The sequence below is a fragment of the Rana temporaria genome, chromosome 5 (genome assembly GCF_905171775.1).
Source record: "Rana temporaria chromosome 5, aRanTem1.1, whole genome shotgun sequence".
NCBI classification, from domain to species: Eukaryota; Metazoa; Chordata; class Amphibia; order Anura; family Ranidae; genus Rana; species Rana temporaria.
This window is the reverse complement of record NC_053493.1, coordinates 103,268,573-103,291,287: the sequence shown is the minus strand read 5'-3', so window position 1 is coordinate 103,291,287 and position 22,715 is coordinate 103,268,573. Positions and strand designations below refer to the sequence as shown.

Sequence of the window (22,715 nt, the reverse complement as noted above, 5' to 3'; positions counted from 1 at the left end):
AAATACAATCCTTCCAGATGACACTTGTGAAACAAATTGCACTTATAAGTAATTTACACTGTATGCATATTTCCAGAGCCTCTGGAATAAGTTTTTTCAAGATAAAGAACTACGAGCAATGGTGGAACAAGATGTTAAAAGAACGTAAGTATCAAATTACAGTTTTTTTTATTATTATTATTAATGTAGCATTGGTTTTGATTACTTACTGTAATCTATATTTCCAAATTGCATATTTTCAGATCGCTCAGTGAATATACCATTTGAACTGATATGAGATTTTGCATAACAGAGTGTATGCTAGTGGAACTTCATCCTAGATTTATTTTATGGACCTTGTTAGCAACATGTTGTTATGTGACCAAGCCCCATTGTAAGGGGCGAAACATGTCAGAGGGCATGGCTAAAGCAGCACTGGCTGAGGCCGTACTCATTCACATATTCATTCACCACCAGTAGTAAATGGTGCAAACGGTGGATGCAACGTGAGACCCAAAATCACAACAATGGTAATTTCCCACACCAGGGGAAGGAGACAGGTAGGCTCAGCAATGACTAGCAATTAGAAGGCTGCTCCCTGGAGATGAAGGAATCTCTGCACAATACAGATACAGAGTGCCACTCTAAGTGCAGTATGAATGTAAAAACACAGGTTTATTCAGACAATTGGCAATTTTCAATGAACAGAAAGTAAAATGCTTGTCGGATCCACCGGGGGTCAGGAGGATCACTGCACAGGGAACAGAGAGGCAACAGAATCATCCGCTCAGATGTACATTATGGCGTGCAGTGTGCTGGAATGCTCGGAGAACCTGTGGCTGTGGAGCGCAAAGCACCGACGATAGAGGCTGACGTCAGCGCTAGGGGTGGGAAGTCAGGGTGTGGATTACGTGTTTCAGAGCCGCCCGCGGCGAGCTTTGACAAAGGTTTATTCAATTAAGGAATTCAAGAAACAGTGTGTCACGTGTGTTCAACCATTCATCAGCTTAGAGCAGTAATTAAAATGGAACTTGCTTGGTTTCTAAGCAAAAAAAAAATAAAAGTCAGCAGCTACACATACTGTAGCTGCTTACGTTTAATATTGGGACACTTACCTGTCTTGAAATCCAGTGACTTTGGCAGTCCAGCCGATATTTCCATTGGCTCTTGGGCATCATTGCCTGTAAGGGAAGCCGACAGTGAAGCCTTGCAGCTTTACAGCTGATTCTCTACTGCAGGGTTATGCAATTAGCGGACCTCCAGCTGTTGCAGAACTACAATTCCCATGAGGCATAGCAAGACTCTGACAGCCACAAGCATTACACCCAGAGGCAGAGGCATGATGGGACTTGTAGTTTTGCAACAGCTGGAGGTCCGCTAATTGCATATCCCTGCTCTACTGCGTATGCATGAAACGCGCTGTGCTCTCTGAATCACCTTGCAGCGGGGAAAGGAGGAAGGGAGTCGGAAGTGGGGACACGTACCTGTCAAATACAAAAGAGGAGGCAGTTACTTTTGGGTGTAACTCCACTTTAGAAATAAATCATGCTTATCTCTTAACTTGTATATATACCCTAACACCAAACTTCTGTGCTCTCTTTTTGCCTGTTAAATTTACCAGTGGAATGTTGTATTATTTCTTTTAGTAAGTGAAAAAATTACTTGTGATCCACTGAGCTAACTTTCTATTCTCTCTCCCTCTGCCACGCTTAAAGCAATTGTAAACCCTTACATATACCCAGTGAAGTAACTTGCCTCAGGTGATACACAGAGATGAAACAAATCAACCCACATAAGTTGTACCTGGTTATCTACAGCCGTCTTTTCCCCACATCCATTCAAAGTGTTGAATTTGCACAGACTCCCCCAGCTCAGAAAAGTAGGGGTAGAGAGATAAAGTTACATCAGTGAGGAGAGGTCTGGGAGTTGATTGGAGGGAAGAGGCACACTCTTCACACAGCATACAGGAACAGAGCTGAGCCTGTCATTCACAGACTGTGCCCTCCCCTGGCAACATTTTTCTCTTGGTATCAAGAAAACTCATCAGAAGTGATTAATGCTGATAGCAGAAGAAGGAGACAGCAGGCAGAAATTACACTTAAGCCCTGTACACACGATCGGTTTGTCTGATGAAAACAGACCGATGGACTGTTTTCATCGGACAAACCGATTGTGTGTGGGCCCCATCGGTTTGTTTTCCATCAATGAAAAAAAAATAGAACATGTTTTAAAATTTTCCTATGGATAAAAAAACGATAGTCTGTGTGGAAGTCCATCAGTCAAAAATTCACGCATGCTCAGAATCAAGTCGACGCATGCTCGGAAGCATTAAACTTCATTTTTCTCAGCATGTCGTAGTGTTTTACATCACTGCGTTGGACACGGTCGGATTTTTGACCGATGGTGTGTAGGCAAGACTGATGAAAGTCAGCTTTATCGGATATCCGACGAAAAAATCCATCGGATTCGATTTCATCAGATATCCGATCGTGTGTACAGGGCTTTAGTGTTCTGGATTGAGACATATACACACTATGGGCCAGATCCACGTACCTCCGCGCATTTTTTCGTCCGGCGTAGCGTATCTCAGATACACTATGCCGCCGTAACTTTCAGCGTATTTTCCGTATCCTGAAATAATTTGCGCCGTAAGTTACTAGTGTCGGCGTAAGGGCGCGCAATTCAAATAGATAAGATGTGGGCGTGTTTAATGGTAATTCCTATTGACCCCACGTAATTGACGTTTTTTTTTAACGGCGCATGCGCCGTCCGTGGGGGTATCCCAGTGCGCATGCTCCAAATTAACCCGCAGCATGCCAATGCTTTCGACGCGAATGTAATTCTACGCAAAGCCCTATTCGCGAACGTTTTACGCAAACGACTGAAAATTAGACGCTGGCCCGACGTCCATACTTAACATTACGTACGCCTCATAAAGCAGGGATAACTATACGCCGAAAAAAGCCTTACGGAAACGACGTAAAAAAATGCGACGGCCGGACGTACGTTTGTGGATCGCCGTATCTAGCTCATTTGCATATTCTCTATGCGGAAATCAACGGAGGCGCCACCTAGTGGCCAGCATAAATATGCACCTAAGATCCGACGGCGTACTAAGACGTACGCCAGTCGTATCTTGTTTTGTGGATGCAAAACAAAGATACGACGGGGGATCTTGGAAATTACGCGGCGTATAATAGATACGCCGGCGTAATTTCTTTGTGGATCTGGCCCTATATAGGGATATGCGTTGTTTATATTTCATGTCTGAAGTTTACAGAACACCACCTCCCTATGTCATAAAAATGAGTAAAGTAGGAAGGTGTTGTAGTCCAAATCATAAACAAGGAGTCTAGGGCAATCAACTTACATTATGGTAAGCATCTCACCCTAGAACAGGAAGTGAAAAATGTACACTACTACAGCCACCACATCTAAAGACGGGTAATTTACTACATGGTTGTTCTTGAGTTTAGATATGCTTTAATTTCCAGTTCTATCCATTTTATGTACATTAGTCCTAATTTAAAACACATCTTCCAGGTTTCCAGAAATGCAGTTCTTTCAGCAGGAGAATGTGCGAAGGATCCTTACTGATGTACTTTTCTGCTACGCCAGAGAAAATGAAGATTTGCTTTATAAGCAGGTAAGATAAATAATATTCATATACAATGCAATACAATACAGTGTCTTATTGATTATTGCTGCACTGTATGCTAGATTTAATAGGAACATCTTGTTTCTTTAATGTGGTCAATAGAAATCAATAAGGAAAATAATCACTTGCCTTTTCGATCCTCTTGTTTTTTATTTTCTTAAAAAGAATAGTAATGACAAGTAAGCTTTAAAGCTGAATAGTGGATATGCTCTTTTCTTTATTTTGGAGTAGAATTTAGTAGGGCTAGATAATTCTGTCAGGTTTTTAATCCTGACTGTTGGGTACATTTCCTAACAGTTCGGTACAAAGGGATTAATTAAAAAAAAAAAACATTGCACAGCTTCTAACCACTCTACCTAAAGAGTGAGCTTGTATTGCTTTATCTGTCCCAGCTGAAGAAATTTCCCATAATTTCCTGTTCTTGTGACACAGGGCCATCAAAGCAGGATGTGAGAGAAACATTGAGATACAGATAGCCCAAACCTGACTCGGGTTCCAACCCTTCTCCACTGTATCCAAAAGGAATAACATATTTCATCCACAGATGTTCTTTATGGTTAAAGCAGGGCTTGACAAATCCTGGCGACTAAAAATAGGGTCCTGGCGACTTGGCTTGGAAGGGGGGGCAAAAAATGTGAGCTGGCGCCATCTGGTGGTGAGCCGTTGGTATTACAAGTTATTACCACCAGATGTGTAAGCTGGAGCCATCTGGTGGTGGCCGTTCGTATTACAAGTTAAGCATTACAAGTTAAACAGCAATTCTAATGTAATTTTTCACTATTTTTCGCTATTTTCACTACCGTCTTCTTCCCTCTAATTCGAACCCCCAAACATTATATATATTTTTTATCCTAACACCCTAGAGAATAAAATGGCGATCGTTGCAATACTTTCTGTCACGCCGTATTTGCGCAGCGGTCTTACAAGCGCACTTTTTTGGGAAAAAATTACAAAAAATAAGACAACAGTAAAGTTATCCCCATTTTTTTTTAATATTATGAAAGATAATGTTACGCCGAGTAAATTGATACCCAACATGTCACGCTTCAAAATTACGTCCGCTCATGGAATGGCGACAAACTTTTACTCTTTAAAATCTCCATATGCGACGTTTAAAAAATTCTACAGGTTGCATGTTTTGAGTTACAGAGGGGGTCTAGGGCTAGAATTATTTCTCTCGCTCTACCAATCGTGGTGATACCTCACATGTGTGGTTTGAACACCGTTTACATATGCTCACGTATGTGTTCGCTTCTGCGCGCAAGCTCGACGGGGCGCGTTTTCTGGCAACTAACTTTTTTAGCTGGCTCCTAGATTCCAAGCAAATTTGTCAACCCCTGGGTTAAAGAGTCAGTATGCACTATTTAATATTTTACATTTTCATGGTTCTTGGTTTTATGTATTCCGGGGACTCCAGAATTCATTGTTCTAGTAATCTACTGGGACCATTGCAAAGCCTAATGCATCCTCTGTAATGTCAAGTAGATTACTGGGAAGTTATGCTGTAAGGGAGTGACAGATTTAATATGCATGTGTAGAAGTAAAGACATAAACTACTGAAAGGGTATCTCATAATTGGATGGAATTCACCATTCCTGCTAACAATAACATTGGCTTTCAGGTACAAAAGCATTCTGCATTGTAATGCACATTTCTCATTCCTGTAAAAAATGAACAAATAACTTTCATCAAGCCATGGTCCAACGCTGTCCTGAAAATGAGTTTCACGAAGGGGAGCTGTTGTCGGGAATGAGGACTGTAGCATCATTATGGACCAGTGCTGCACATTCATTTTTGCCTAGAACAATACAGAGGCTTTGTTGACCATTTGCTTATTTTGAGTAGTTCAACTCCAGACTACATCAACTATCCTTACCCAAATGTGTTACATTATACAGCTAATGTACAGACTGGATCACTATTTAATGGAGGTGTTTCTTATAAAGGGAGAATTGTGTTTATGAAATGCTGTGAATCTTGGAGTATAGCTAGTTTAAAGGCGAGGTTAAATAGCCCAAAAATATGAAAACACAGCTTATAGGAACTGATCTCTGGTGATACACCATCACTGACTGCAGGGGGCAACATCTGCAGTTCTGCCATATGCATGTCATGTCTCTGCATTAAGTCCTTCCAACCATCTGGATTGCTAGGGAGCATTACCACAGTATTAAAACCTGTCCTAGGTTTGTGAGACAGAGACTTCCAGTCTCACACCCCAAACAAAATAAGAGTCGGTTTAACCACTTAACCCCCAGACCATATTGCTGGTCAAAGACCAGGCCACTTTTTGCGATTCGGCACTGCGTCATTTTAACTGACAATTGCGCGGTCATGCGACGTGGCTCCCAAACAAAATTGGCGTCCTCTTTTTCCCACAAATAGAGCTTTCTTTTGGTGGTATTTGATCACCTCTGCGGTTTTTAGTTTGTGCGCTATAAACAAAAATAGAGCGCCAATTTTGAAAAAAATTAAGATTTTTTTCCTTTTTGCTATAATAAATATCCCCCAAAAATATATAAAAAAAAAACAATGTTTTTCCTCAGTTTAGGCCGATACGTATTCGTCTACATATTTTTCGTAAAAAAAAAATCGCAATAAGCGTTTGATTGGTTTGCGCAAAAATTATAGCGTATACAAAATAGGGGATACTTTTATGGCATTTTTCCTAATATTTTATTTTTACTTGTAATGGGTGGCGATTTTTTTCGGTACTGCGACATTATGGTGGACACTTCGGATACTTTTGACACATTTTTGGGACCATTGGCATTTTTATAGCGATCAGTGCTATAAAAATGCATTGATTACTATAAAAATGCCACTGGCAGGGAAGGGGTTAACATTTGGGGGCGAGGAAGGGGTTAAGTATGTTCCCTGGGTGTGTTCTAACTGAAGGGGGGGTGGACTGACTAGGGGAAATGACTGATCGCTGTTCATACATCTCGCTCTGTAACGAGCGATCGCGGGTGCCCGGCGCATTCATATTGGCCAAAGAGGCATTTCCATCTTAGCGATGGCCTATACTAATTTTGTGGGCTGGGAGGAAGCAGTCAAGCTCCAACTTGATATAGGCAGCTATATGCAGATACTTCTAGGTACCTACACTTTACACCAGCTAAAATATCCTGTACCTATAGACTCTTGTCAAGACAGAGCAGTATGGACATAAGTACAGGGCAATAGTGTCTAGAGCAGCTTTTCTCAAATTGTCTCAGGAGAACCCATGAAATCATTTTCAGGTCTTAAGGATCCCTTGCAACAACCAATTAATTGGGAGTCAGATGGAAAAATGCCCCTTACATAGGTGATCAGTGGGAAGAATTCCCCCTTACAACGGTGGTCAAAATGTCATTGTTACAGATCATTGGTGTCATCCTCTTGGCACTGTGCGTTAGCCCTGGATCTATGAAGACACCGTCAAATGGGAGGTTAATCTGTCATAGAACCCCTATCCACCTCTGAAGAAACCCTGGTTGAGAATAGCTGGTCTAAAATCATTGTTTCAGCATCCATTTTGGAAGGGAAATTTATATATACATTTATACTGTATATATATATATATATATATATATATATATATATATATATATATATATATATATATATATATATATATATATATATTAAACACCATTATGTTGTAATTTGAAGCTAAGCTGACAATGCATGCGTGGGAAAATGCATGTGTTTAACCCTTAAAAACATAGACTGCTTTGTGTTTCACAAATAAGTAACGCCTTAAATCCTCAGAAACTATTAAGTGAGTGAGTGAGAAACTTATATAGCGCAACACATGCGAACTGAATCGCCTCTGGGCGCTTGGTATCCATTCCCTGGGCCCTCAGAAGAGATGGGTCTTGATCTTTCTCCTGAAGGCCAGGTGGTTTACCTCCAATCGGATGGTGGTTGGTAGAGCGTTCCATAGTCTGGGTCCTTGGACCGCAAATCTTCGTTCTCCTTTGGACTTGTATCTGGCTTTGGGTATCTGGAGTAGATTTTCGGTTGATGGATCGCAGAATGCGATTGTTTTTTTTGAGCTTTTAGTTTCTCGCATTGATATTGGGGGGCATTTCCCAGAATACACTTATGCGTTAGACAGAGTGCTTTGAAAGTGATTCTGTCTTTTACGGGCAACCAATGAAGGGATCACAACGAAGGTGAGATTGATTCCCATGGTTTCAAAGCAACTTGAGGAAAGTCCAATGCCGCGTACACACGATCGGAAATTCCGACAAGAAAAGTTTGATGTGACCTTTTGATCGGAAATTCCGACGTGTGTAAGCTCCATCGGACTTTTTCTGTTGGAGTTTCCGACAACAAAAATTTTCAATCGTCTGTAAACAATTCGGACGCGAAAAAAAAAACACCACGCAAGCTCGGAATCAATTTGACGCATGCTCGGAATCATTGAACTTCATTTTCCTCGGCTTGTTCTAGTGTTGTACGTCACCGCGTTCTTGACGGTTGGAATTTTGTGTGCCCGTGTGTATGCAACACAAATTTGAGCCAACATTCCATCGAAAAAAAATCCACGGTTTTCTTGCCAGAATTTCTGATGGTGTGTACGCGGCATTAAGAGGAAGTATATTCCAAACACATGTTAGAGAAGAGTAAACTTTGCTATATTTAAAAGCGATCAAAGTTTTGGAGGATCCTAGGGAGCCTGCTAGAAGAGCCTCATTTTCAAGTTAATGCTGTTTTTGTATTAGTTTTCGACAGAGAACATTGGGAGAAGACACTAAAGAACTTTCCAAAATCAAATTACGTTAACTAAGCAATAAACAAGTTAGGAAATGCATATTTCCTAGCTATTTTAACTGCAATGCAAAAGCAAATCGTTAAGCCAAATAAAAATTAATGGTTAGCAATTTTTTTTTATTTTCTATTTTTTTTCTTTATAAATTCACTTGGTCGTAATTATTCAACGGTGTCCATTCCCACAGCGTTAAGTGAATGCACCCCAGGCACGTCAAGCATTGAAGTGGGGAACCGATTATAATTTTAAACAAAGTCTGTCATTTACTGAACTAGAAAGTAATATTATTACTGGGTAAGAATTAAAACAGCTTAATTACCCCCTGCTTGGGTTTGATATCTCAGAGATGCCTTACAGAGAAATAACACCTTTCTGCATAAGGAATGAATATTTAAACTCAATAACATTTAAAAGAAGAGAAAAACTTAAGTCTCCTCACAAGCTGTTTAAGCCATTATTTTGTAGTAGGTGACACCCCGTTTAACATAGACCATATTGTTAATAGTTATAGGGTTTTATTGAATTAATGAGACTCTTATCATGCAGTAGAGTGTCTTGCTGAGTTAATTGAAACTGCATAGATTACATAAATGGTATTAATGAACTTTGACTGCCTGATGCTCCAGCTTTAATAAAGACTGCTTGGTGGGCTAAATGAACACAGGCATATAAAGAACAGGTTCAATTTTGCGAGCCTACAGGCTGTTGACAAAGAGAAAACTTTACCTCTGCTTTCTTTTTTTCTTCTTCTTTTGTTTTTCTGTTTGCTGCAGCCTTAACCCCTATAGTGATGTAAAAAACAGAGACCTCTTGTCTATGTTTATGTTTTTTTTTAATATGCATGCTAATATACCTTTGTCTCTTAAAAAATGCTGTTCCTACTGATAAGTAACATGGATTAACCATAATTGAAGAAAAATAAAAAAGTGCATGATGGTAGTTGATTGGTTATCTTCCAGTATGGTGTTTATGTTTCTATGCATTCACTTAACTTGGACCAGGGATATGCAATTAGCGGACCTCCAGCTGTTGCAGGACTACAAGTCCCATGAGGCATAGCAAGACTCTGACAGTCACAAGCATGAGACCTAGAGGCAGAGGCATGATGGGACTTGTAGTTTTGCAACAGCTTGAAGTCCGCTAATTGCATATCCCTGACTTAGACTATAGGTTTAATCATACTGTGATAGGCTAAGTAGAGTTTTAATGTATGATTTTATTTGACAGTGAATGCCAGTATAATATTGGCAGAGAATAGGTGCAGCATACGTAGGGTGTTGCTAGAAGCAGGGACTTGTCTTTTATTGTCTTTTCTATAGCTTGAAGAGCTTTGAAGGAGACATAAACTGAGAAAGAACAGGATGCATGCAATTTTCATTTCTGACCACTCTGTTCTCTTCAAAGTCTGATAAGTCTTTGTGAAGTCTCCTCTTGTAAGAGGGTTATGGTGTGTCACTGCTTGCAATATTTGAGCATGTTTTTATAACAGACTAGCTGAATACCCGGTGTTGCCCGGTCTTCCTATCTTAACCTTTTGGGGAGGAAAATCATAGTAATATAAATATACCCATCTTTTATATAAGGGTGTAGGTAAGGGTTAATTTAACTGTCATATATTTTTATTTGGCATATAAGTAATATGTGTACCAGGTATTATTGAAATATCTCCAGGCGTACAGAAGTTATGTGGGAACATACATTTCCCATTGATTTGCATGGGACTTTAAACAAAAACCCCGACCCTCACAAATGGGGGTAGTTAAGGGATGAATTAACTATCCTATAGTTTAAGTGGACATATAAGTAACATGTGACCAAGTGTTATCGAAATATGTACAGCCGTTTGGAAGTTATGAAGTAACATGTATTTCCCATAGAGTTGAATGGGACTTTAAAGAAAAACCCTGACCATGGCAAATGGGGGTGGGTAAGGGTTAAACCACCTATCCTATGTTTGTTGCTGACATATAAGTAACATGTGTGCCAAGTTTCATGTTAATATCTTTAGCCGTTTGGACGTGATGCTGGAACATACATACATACATACATACATACACACACACACACACACACGTTGAGTTTTATATATATAGATATGCAGAGCTGTGTAGCCACAGACACAAAACAAACAATATTGGCGCACTCGAGCTAAGGCTGAATAGAGCATGACCATATATATATATATATATATATATATACATACATAAACACACACATTATTTTTTTCAGAGGGAATTGGGGGGGGCCCCCACTCACCACAATCACTTGTAAACACAGAAGTCCAGTTTCTGTGTTCACAAGTGACAGCTCTGCAGTCTGTGTGTAATCCCCCTGATCTCGGCACTGTATGTAATACAATCCTGGTATTTAATGCCCCTTTAAGACCCTCCTACTGTTCGTGAAATTTGACTGACCACACTCACTATTTGATGTGATTTGGAGGGTGTGTGTAGGGGAGGGGTTTTGGGGGGCGTGGTTGAGTTCAAGCACCTATTGTTTAAGAAAAAAAGCCCTGTATACAAAAAGACCATATTGTTTACAGATGGGTGTATATTAGTCCATGTTTCAGATGCATTGTGTTCCTAGTGGCTGCAGGCTCTTTGTGGAGCTAGAAGGAACTCTGCAGATAAAAGGGGAAAAAAAGGAGCAGTGCCATCTAAGTGTATCAATAAGGTAGCTTTAATGCAGATAAAAGAGCAAACACTCGCAAGATTGATACGTAAAAAAAAAAATGCTGTGTACATAAAAGGTTTTCAGCTCTGTACCGGGTGCAGTGTTGCTTTAGGAGTAGTAGCCAATGGCTCCAGCAGCGCTGGTGGCTCCCAGTGCTTCCAGGTATCTCGGAAACACTCGAGAGGTGGAGATGACATCACTACCGGGTGCAGGGTCAGTATGCATGACGCACGTTTAGAGCATGGATGCTTCTTCCTCAGGCTTAATGGAGAGCTGTGCAAACTATGAGAAAATGAGCACTAACAATTGAAATATGCATTTCTGACAAAAAAAATATTATTTTCAGTTTTTTTATTTGCCTTCATTTAGTCCCTTTGTTAGCTTAAGGAGAAATTGAGCTATAGAAGCTGTGCACAAAAAAAAACAGATGCAAAGCAAAAGACTAGTCACCAGTATTGCTCATGGTCTTCCTGAAGCTGATCTTTTCCCCATTTCTGACTTACCAGCACGGTGTCTCTTTATGGAGACAGTCATCTTAGAAGACGCAGGGTAATGCTTCCCTATGTCAGAGTCTCCTGCAAGGAAAACAGGGAACAACTCAGTAGTGACATCACCAAATCTCACTCTTAATGTCCTAAAAACTAGCAGCCAGAGGCAGTAGCTCCTAAATTCAAATTTCAGATATACCGGTATAAATTGTAGGCACCGGACTGCCTAGGAACGCTCACATACCACAAAGTGTGCTACCTGTATGTTTCAGGAGGCATTCTGTACAAAAGGTAAAACTTTCAGGTTGCTTCTTTGGTACAATTAACACTTCCAGATCTTCCCTATAACATGGCAATCTTCATTTGGAAAAGTAACTGAAAAAGAAAGATAAAGTGGTCTTCTGAGTGTGCCCTTTTTTTTTTTATTATTATTCTTTTTAACCTCTTTGTTTGGGTATAGACTTATGTTTGTCCCAAGCATTGGGTAGCAGCACCACCGCAGGAGCCGCTGGTTATGTTGGGTCTTCTGTTCCTACCATGACCTTGACAAATGCCTCAGAACCAGTGTCACCTTGGATATACATGTTAGTAGAGATGAATTATTGATTGTTGTTAATACCTTTGGGTATGCAGAATCTAGTACAGCTGTGCAAAAGAAAAAACAATCAACTTCAGCTTGTTCAATTAAGATTTGACAATAAAACCTGGAAGCTGATTGGTTTCTATGCACAGCTGCACCAGATTCTGTGTGCGCCAGTTTTAGTAAATCTCCCCAATGTTTAACCTGCTTTAGGTCACATACACACTGGACATATGCCCAAAACGCAGTAATCTGGGCTGGGCATACATCCCTGAATGCATAAACCCTTAAATAAGAGCACCACTTGGAAAAGTTTGCATCAGCAACATATTTCAGTCTGTCATAGACCTTGGCAGGCTGCAGGCAGAGGTACTGGATGCTGCACCTATGCTTTCCGGGTCCATGAAACCGCCAGGATTAGACTCAAAAAGCTAAACGTTCATTGTGATTGAGGCCATAGGCTAGTGATATATACTTATGCCCTGTACACGCGATCGGTTCGTCTGATGAAAAATGAACGATGAACCGTTTTCTTTGGACGAACCGATCGTGTGTGGGCCCCATCGTTTTTTTTCCCATCGGTGAAAAAAAATAGAACCTGTTTTAAATGTTTCTTATGGTTAAAAAAACGATAGAAAAAAACGATCGTCTGTGGGGAAATCCATCGATGAAAAATCCATGCATGCTCAGAATCAAGTCGACGCGATCTCGGAAGCATTGAACTTAATTTTTCTCAGCACGTCATTGTGTTTTACGTCACCACGTTGGACACAATTGGATTTTTAACCGATGGTGTGTAGGCAAGACTGATGAAAGTCAGCTTCATCAGATATCGGATGAAAAAAATACATCGGTCCGTTTTCATCAGACGAACCGATCGTGTGTTCAGGGCATTAGTCTGCATTGGGGATGTTTTCAGATCCAAGATCACATGACTATAGCCACCTTTAAATATCTGTGGTAACACTTCATTTGTTAAATATATGTGTGTGTTTGAACTAGCAAAGATGTGTAGAGGAAAATCACAGAACTGCTATTATGCACTTGCTAGTGTGAAGTGATAACTTATAAATAGTTTAATAAAAAAACACTGGCTTAATTTTATATAATTACTTTTCATCTAAAGATTTTTGCAGAGCAAATTATATATTGATTTCAAAACAGCTGAATTTGCATATATTCAAAGTTTAGAACTATAAATATGCAATGCTGAGTATCATTAGGTTGTGAAGTTTAAAATTATATTCATACAAAGTCTGTCCTATTATATATTAATTTTATTTTTGTTTCTACTTTTACAAAATAGGTTTAAGGCGAGGGATGTATAGTAGCTGACTTACCAAATGGAGCCCCAGAGGACCTGGGAATTGTCAATGATAGGGTATATTTAGTGGCCAGACTCTGATATAGGGCTCCAGAGGAAGACAAAACCAAGAACAGGAATATCTAACACTTTGTGTAGTAGCTGTAGGGTCTGGCTAGAGAACAAGAGGGTGGGTTTCCTACCAATGCTCTAAACCAGATTTTTTAGTCGTATGTGTTTCCCAAAGCAGGAAGTGCAGGAAGCTACTGTTGGGTAGAAGGTGAGTGAACACGGCTGACCTTCTTCTTACGATTGTTTCGTGCAGTTGTTGCCCTGCATTGAAAAGTCCTTTTTTACACCTTTTGGGTTAATAAACGTGGGTTAGAAAGCCATGAAATTGACATTGGTGAGTGAACTGACAATTGAATACTATAGCTAGTAGTAGTAGAGACATTCAACCATTCTTGTTCTGTAATGTCGAAGATGTTTCTCTGCTTATCCAAGCGGCTTTTTCAGTGCAAACAAATGTCAGGAACATATACCAGCATTTATAGCCTCTATCATTTTCTTAATTCAATTGTTATGGAATGTGTCAAAGCAGATGCTGATTGTCCAAGAACCAGGTGGGTGGTATGACATGTAAAACTACCCTGTTCTTATTATATAATCAAGTTATTAGGGTGCTAAGAAGTCTGGGACCTTGAGGGGTTTATGTATAAAACATTTACTGTACCAATGTAAAAAAAACATCTGCCCTTTTTCTTGTGAAAAAAAAAAACATCTGCCCAATCGGCATGAAAATTTAGATTTTTTTTTTCTAATAGGTGTAGTTCCTATACACAATAGTCCCTAAACTTTGAGAACCATCTAGTGACCCAATGTGTTTATTTTCTGATTGAGGTATTTAAAGCGGATCTCCACCCAAAATTTAACATGATCGCATAATTAATAATGCTCCAAAACGATGCAGAAACCGATATTTTCAATAAAAATAATATTCACAGTACCATAAAACTAGATGGTCTTCCGGTCTGCCTTCCTTGGGTTTTTGCTCGGGTTTCTCTTCGTTTCCTGTCCCGAGCAGTGTCTTCTGGGAGCTCGCTTGATATCGTATTCTTCCCATGTTAGACAAGATATCGCGCGATTTCATGGCAACACACGCCAAAGCCGATGGTCCCCGTTGCTCGCGCGCATGCGCGAGATCTAGCGGTGGATGCTGGGACATCAGCATCCACCTGGAAAAGGAAGTGCCGGGCTGTGGGCTTATGCCCACAGTTAAAATGGTGCCTACACCGGAAGGGGGAATATAACTTATTATTTCACACTGCAAAGCGGCGGAGCGGCCGGCGGAGACAGGACACATGAGTTGCAGAGGTAATTTAAGTTTTACACAGCCAATTAAAAAAAAACGTATCTGGTGTGGGAGATCCGCTTTAAGAAAAAGAAATATGCATTATGGCCAGCTAGATGGCACTGGCAATGTAGGAGCTAAACCTATTATAGAAAATGTGTCAATTTTTTGTTATGAGTGGATGTCTGTTACATTCGTACAGCAAAGGCCTTATACATAAATGCCTCGTACACACGATCGCAATTTTCGAAAAGAAAACCGCAGGTTTTTTTTTTTAGCAGGGAAACGGCTTAAACTTGTCTTGCATACACACGTCAAGAATGTGGTGACGTACAACACGTACGACGAGCCAAGATCAATAAAGTTTAATAGGCAGTTCAGCTCTTCTGCTCATGCGTGTTTTTTTTTTTGTTGCATTGTAATTGCATACAGACGATCGCGATTCCCGATAGGAATTTTTCCTGTCACGAAAATTGAGATCCTGCTCTCAATCTTTTCTTGGTCGGAATTCTCACAGAAAAAGTGCGATGGACCATACACATGGTCAGAATTTGCGACAAAAAGCTCACATCGCACTTTTCTCTTTAGGAATCGTGATCGTGTGTACGAGGCATTAGTATTTATTGTTTGAATCACATGGGTTGAGCGTGTGACTTGTCAAAATTGCTTTGGTGGATTTGTGAAATTGGCATTATGTGTGGGTGATAATCCGTTTTGAAGATACCATCTCTGTTTAGGGATTGTTGCTCCAATTTGACACGGGTGGCCACTTTTACCACTCTTATAAACCAGTTGTCACTGCTTGGAAGTGTGCAGGCTGCTCATTGGTTCTTATTGCCTGTATTTAACTGCTTACTTTATGTTTGTCTTTTATTTAGGGAATGCATGAATTGTTGGCACCATTATTGTTCATACTCCACTGTGATCATCAGGCATTCATGCACGCAAGTGAAGCTGCACAACCCAGGTATAAATATATTCAATTGTCTTCAATGTTTGAAGTGGATTTTGTGTTATTTTTTATTTAATTTGGGATAAGGGTGGGAGGATTCGAGCCTTTCCCAGTTTTTATTGCCGTGTGTGTATTGGGAGATCTTCCACCACTTTCTGTCAGGTCAAGACATGGCGGAAAGTTTCCTGAATGTGGACAAATTTTAGGAAAGAGAGTAGATCATCTGACAGAGTTTTGCTATTTTCTTTTTCCGGTGACAACTGCACCCCTCATTTCTTGTACAGGTGTCACATGACAGGAAGTGAGGTAAAGGCTACCAAATATAGCCACAGAAATAAATAGAAATTTTAAGAAATGTTTACTCACAACAAAAAAAAAAAAAATCTGGATTTAGGCATTTGAATAAATGTAGATAGATGTGAAAGATAATTAAAAATGTGGTCTAATAATTGCATGTCTTAAAGAGAATCTCAGGTTTAGAAGGTTCATTTTATATACTTAAAGCGGTAGTAAAGTCTATAAAAAAAAGTTTCGCCCGCAAGACAACATCATAATGTATTAGTATACACTGCATACTAGCACATTATGAAAAACATACCTTAAAACTAAGCTCTCCAGCGCTGCGCTGTCACCGCTGCAGAGGCTTCCATCTTCAACCGGTTTTCCTTACAGGTTCGTGGACTCCAGCCGTCTGACTGGCCGAGCCATGTTGACATCACAGCTCTGAAGGAACGGCACAGGTATGCCATTCCTTCAGAGCACATGCTTTGGTGATGCCACCGACTGCTGCTCGCTAGACTATTTTATACACGGTGCATGTTTAGGAGATATTAATTTTACCTGCAGGTAAAATAAAAAATAAAACAGCATTTACTACCACTTTAACTGCTTGCCGACCAGCCGCCGTCATTATACCGCAGGGTTGGCTGCCCTGCGCGAATGATCGTAGGTGTACGGTGGCCGCTATAAGGGCTATAGGGGGCGTGCGCGCTCCTCAGAGAGCCAGAACGGTGATCTGTCCGTGTAAACGGACAGATCCCCATTCTGTCAGGGAAGTAGAGAGAGATCTGTTGTTCCTAGTGATCAGGAACAGCAATCTCTCTCTATTCCCAGTCAGTACATTGCCCCCACAGTTAGAAACACCTCCCTAGGACACACTTAACCCCTTGATCGCCCTTTAATGTTAACCCCTTCCCTGCCAGTGCCATTTATACAGTAATTAGTGGCTATTTTTAGCTCTGATCGCTGTAAAATTGTCAGTGGTCCCAAAAATGGTGTCAGAAGTGTCCGATCTGTCTGCTGCAATGTCACAGTCCCACTAAAAATTGCTGATCACCACCATTACTAGTAAAACAAATAATAATAATACAAATGCCATAAATATATCCCCTATTTTGTAGACACTATGGGCCAGATTCACAAAAGAGATACGACGGCGTATCTCCTGATACGCCGTCGTATCTCTGTTTTAGGGCCGTTCTAACTATGCGACTGATTCATAGAATCAGTTACGCATAGCTAGCCCTAAGATCCGACAGGTGTAATTGAATTACACCGTTGGATCCTAGGATGCAATACTTCGGCCTCCGCAGGGGGGAGTTTGCGTCGTAAACCAGCATCGGGGAGGGAAATTAGCAGTTACGGCGATCCACGAAGGTTTTTCCCGTCGTTACGTTGTCGCAAGTTTTAGATTCCCGTCGCAAAGATAGGGCTGCTATTAACATGGTGTAAAATTACTCCACCATGTTAAAGTATGCCCGTCTTTCCCGCGTCGCTTTTGAATTTTTTTGTTTTCCCGGCGTAAGTACGTTACGCACGTCGCAATTCTCAACACGTCGGTGCGTCGTAATTTCGCACAAAGCACGTCGGAAAGCTTGCGACCGGAGCATGCGCAGTACGTCCGGCGCGGGAGCGCGCCTAATTTAAATGGTACCCGCCCTTTTTGAATTGGGCCGCCTTGCGCCGGACGTGTTTACGATACACCGCCGCAAGTTTCCAGGTAAGTGCTTTGTGGATCAGGCACTAACACTGAAAACTTGCGGCGGTGTAACGTAAACGGGTTACGTTACGCTGCGCCGCAGGTACGAGAATCTGGCCCTCTAACTTTTGCGCAAACCGATCAATATAAACTTATTGTGTTTTTTTTTTTTTAACCAAAAGTATGTAGAATACATAGTGGCCTAAATTGATGAAGACATTTTTTGGGGGATATTTATTATAGCAAAAAATTGTTGCTCTTTTTTTGTTTATAGCACAACAAATAAAAACCGCAGAGTTGATAAAAAAAAAAACCAAAAGAAAGCTCTATTTGTGAGGAAAGAAAAACGTCAATTTTGTTTGGGTACAGCATTTCACAACTGCGCAGTTGTCAGTTAAAGCGACATATTGCCGTATATCGCAAAAAATGGCCTGGTCAGGAAGTGGGTAAATCCTTCCGGGACTGAAGTGGTTACACCTGTTGATACTAAGATTTTTTTCCCCTGCTGCAGCAAATTGGATCATGCTGTGCTGGGGTTTTTTGCCTTCCTTTGGATCAACTGTGGGTATAGGATTGGGTATATGGGATTGTTTGATATTATCTTTTATTTATTTTTATGGTTGAACTAGATGGACTTGTGTCTTTTTTCAACCTGACTAACTATGTAACTATGTTTACTGTTATTTTTCAGGTTGAATACCAGAATAAATATAGATTTATCAGGGTACTGTTTAGGCATATTTACCATTTCTAGAAATTCTCTATAACATGGCAAATCTTTATTTTTTTGAGTTCAGGGGCACTTTGATTAAAGTGGAGTTCCACCCATAGATATAACATTACATCAGTAGTTTTAAAACATTTTTTTTTTTTTAGATGCCTTCAAAGTGTTGTTGCTAGGCAGAATAGTTAATCTTCCCACTTCCTGCACCTAGGTGCTTAATGCTTCCTAACCTACACCGCACAGACTCCTGGGAATGTAGTGTAACTTTCCAGGAGTCTGTGCACTCCCCAGTCTCAAAGAATCATGTGACTTGGACAGCACAGGTGCTGAAACCTGATCTGACACTGCTTGTGCAGCACTGAGCATGTGCGAGATCTGCAAGGCTGAAATCCAGGAAGTCATACAGTCTGGCTTCATGATGCCCACACTTAAGATGGCCCCAGTCAATTTCTATTTTATAAAGTGTCTAAATTCTGTAACAACCTAACAAAACGGACCTTAGTTTACAGACTAACTTTACTAGAATACATTAAGCTTGTGTATTACAGAGGTATTTATATTTAAAAAGTGAAATTGTGGCCGGAACTCCGCTTTAACACATAAGAATTGGCATCTTGCTTTTGAAATAAAGCTATTGCATAACTCTTATGTAGTAAAAGTGTAAAAAAGTTTCAGCATAATACGTAGTTGCTAACTATATAAACTTAACTAGTTTTAGTCCAAAATGTTTATTTTTAATTATATATTTTTTTGTTCATTTGTCAAATGTTTACATTGTCCTTTGCCTTCTTATTTTGGATGATTTTTTTAGCACAATAAATGTCACAATGTCATATTTACTTTCATGAGAAATGATAGCCAAAACGCATAGCTCATTATCATGAGAACTAGTGTTTTGTGTTTGGGCCAGTCTTAAAGTTGAACTTTAATCACATGTCTAAAACTTTGCTAAGCCGTTTTGTGTTTGCCATAAAAATAGGTATTAATCAAACATCTTCAGGTATCAGAAAACTTGCCATAGGGTTTATGTTTTGTCAACAACTATAGATGGCTATTACACCATTGTTTGAACAGTGGTAATAGACATGCCAGTGATGAACAGGATTATGGGAAAATATTATCAAAAAAGATTTTATTTATTTTAAACTGACCTGTCTGCAGATAGCATAGGATCCAGAGATGGGTAATGTTCTGTCTGCCTTTAATATATTCATCATATCATATTTATATTATTATTTTTCTTATTGGAAATAGTGTAGTTGACTGGACGCCTTCTCAAATTCTTTGCTTATCTGGCAGTAATAAATGCCAATGGTTAGGTACCAGTGATTAATGTTACTTCATTTATTCTTCACTAATAACAAGAGGATTAATGATTGTCACAGGTGCTTGGAAGAAAAAGCTGCTTTTTATTCTGTTGCAAAACAAGCGGCTGAAAAATAACTATTCTTTTGTCATATAGAAGATACTGGCATTTCTGAATTTTATCTGAAAAAGCTTATTAATATGTATATTTCTGAACAAAAAAAAAAATACTTTGTATGCAGAATTAGAGGATGTTCGTTTTCCTTGTAGCACTAAAAGAAAAGATAATGGATATAGGAAAGGCACATGTATACAGTTACTTATTTCTAAATACTAAAACAGATTGTCTTTCTAATGCAGATGAGAAAGTAAAAACGGTCATTTGATTGGTATCCCGGGCCATTGTTTTTGTTTTCTTTGTCACTGTAACCAGGCCGGCCCTAGGGAGGCTGTGAGCCTGTATTGTATCACATTGCTCCTGCATGCCACTGCCACTATACTGTCGCCACTGCAATTGGTGTGCAGTATATAGATAAGCTGGCTCTACATACTACAGGTTTTGATCTTTAGATGAACAATATTTACCATTATCTTACCTTAAACTGCATTGTCGGTAAATTTTGTTAACCGTAATGAAACTATGACAGTCTCCTCTGGGGCTCTTCTCGGCTGTAAGTCATAGGGACACTCATGCTACAGCCACATTTCGGATACAGCAGACAAAAAGAAATGCATGGAGGCTGGTTAAAGTTCTTCACATAGTCCAGTAAGCATTTCCCCCCTCTGATCTAAGAGTTGCAATTAGAATGAATGTTTTATGCTTTTTCCCTAAATATCTGAATGTGAGAATGATATGCTTATTAACAGATCTTTGCTGTATGAATGTATTAAACAAGTATGTGTATATTTTTTTTCTTCAGTGAAGAAATGAAGGTACTGTTGAATCCTGATTACCTGGAACATGATGCATAGTAAGTTGAAAACCACTCTTTATTAATATCCTGTGATCTATCAGATCCTTTTTTTATTCTTATTTAGTATGCTTAATCAAATAGCCCAGACTATTCTAGCTATAACTGACCTCTTGGTCCAGAGCCTGGTGATTATAGTAATGGTGCGCAAAGTCAAAGTCAAAAACGTTTTAATATATATATATTATAGTTTTTTCCTACTAGCCATCTCTTGACATGTTTGGCTAACAAGAGAGCTATAAGGTTAATCGATTTCAGGAGATCTTGAAAGGAGTCAAAATACTCACTGTAGTTCAAGATTCATAAAACCATTCCTACTTTGTTGGTCTCTACCAGTGGTGATCAACTTGAAAATAATACATAGTCCTCAATTGTGGCCCCTAACACTTCACAAGGACAGTGCAATAGTGGTGAGTTTTCATGCATTAAAGTGGATGTAAACCCACTCTCATCCTTTCTAAACTTCTGCCATAGTGCTGATCTATAAGGATATACACACATCCTGCATGTATCCTTACCTGTCAAATGTCTCCCCTCTGTCTGTTATGAGACCTGAAAAACAGCAGATTCTGTGGGTGGATCTGTTGTCTGGAGCTCGGTGGGTGGAGTTGTGATGTCAGTAGACTCTCCGCCCGCCTCTACATTCCCCTTGTCAACATGCTTTTTGTCCTGTTTATTTCTTACACTGAATTCTGCTATGATCACTAACATCCAGTCAAAATCCAGAAAAGTAACCACATGACTTCAGAAAAGGAGTTGGGGTGGGAATTAAAAAAATAATGCCTGTCTGAAGCTAGTGCATGAGATATGTAAATAATCTGTCACTCACAGCAAGGGGGCGGAATGGACTAAGGTTTTTCTCTGTATCTCTTTATTTCACTGAATAATAAAAGAGGATTGCTCAGAGCTGGATTAACTCTGTAGCAAGACTGGGCACAGATGATAGGAAATCTTATACAGTACTCTACATTGTGACAAAAAAAAATTGGTTTTACATCCACTTTAAGGTACCTTGCTTTATTTTAGGCAGGCCTCTTCTAAAATGAATGGGCTGTAACACAACGTAAAACCTGAAAATCCGCTGCACTTTCTGTAATGTACCACAATGCACTCTGAAAAGAAAGTTGAATCCATTGGTGTCAATAAAACCCCCAACATTGGTGTCAATGACCACAAAAATAACCTGCAGCATTGGTGTCAGCGGCAGTGGTATTGACCCCTTCCGCTCCCAAAGTTGGTGTTTAGTAGCAGTGCTACCCCCATTATTGGTTGGGAGTATTTAATGTATTACACATCACCCCTCACTGGTGGTAAGCGCAGTGTGCATACTACATTTGAAAATGAATGTCATTGCAGTGCAGAAATTTAGTAAAATTTTTAAAAGGTATATGTTATTTATATTTTCTCTCTCTAAACACCCCAGGTTGCCATATTGCCTGTGCCAGAGGGTGAGGCATTAGTTAACAAAACTTGCAGTATGGTTTCACCTATTTACATATTTTATACGTATGTGTACATCACAGTCTGAGCATGCAAAATGTTGCCTTTGGTAATATAGATATTATTGTTTTAGTGCCTTGTTTTCAAACCTTATGGGAAGCGCAGAGCCTTGGTTCTCCACATACGAGCAGGATTCTCGTAAGGTAAGAAACAAACCTCCATCCGTTTTAAATGTCATATTTATATTTCTGCATATTTTTCATTTACTTGCATTGATTTTATTTTATTTTAAACTGCTTAGTAGCAGCTTCCCACAGTTCAGCCTTCGTGGTAAACCACAGGCAGAAAAAAAGAGCTAATATAAATGTGAGGTTTTCTTAACAACATTCTTTTGTCATCAAATGAAGAAAGAGCATTTGAAAAATAAGGTTGCATCGTCTGCTCTTGTAAATAAAAATTACATTAATGTTGGTTTTTCATGGAATGAAGGAGGTGAATATTATTTTTCAAAAAGCTATATTTCTGTTAGTTCCCTGATTTTGGAGGCAGACTGT

General features: G+C 39.7%; 1 protein-coding gene across 5 annotated transcripts in view; it reads left to right on the top strand.

Annotated features, from left to right (window-relative positions):
- The window catches only part of TBC1D5 (TBC1 domain family member 5), a 723,038-nt gene that overhangs the window by 436,607 nt on the left and 263,716 nt on the right, over positions 1 to 22,715 (top strand). For all 5 annotated transcript variants that reach the window (XM_040352961.1, XM_040352959.1, XM_040352957.1 and 2 more), the window contains 5 exons: positions 77 to 144; positions 3,523 to 3,625; positions 15,670 to 15,758; positions 20,671 to 20,721; positions 22,295 to 22,364. In XM_040352961.1, coding sequence (XP_040208895.1) covers positions 77 to 144; positions 3,523 to 3,625; positions 15,670 to 15,758; positions 20,671 to 20,721; positions 22,295 to 22,364 — 381 coding nt within the window. The remainder of the gene's footprint in view (positions 1 to 76; positions 145 to 3,522; positions 3,626 to 15,669; positions 15,759 to 20,670; positions 20,722 to 22,294; positions 22,365 to 22,715) is intronic.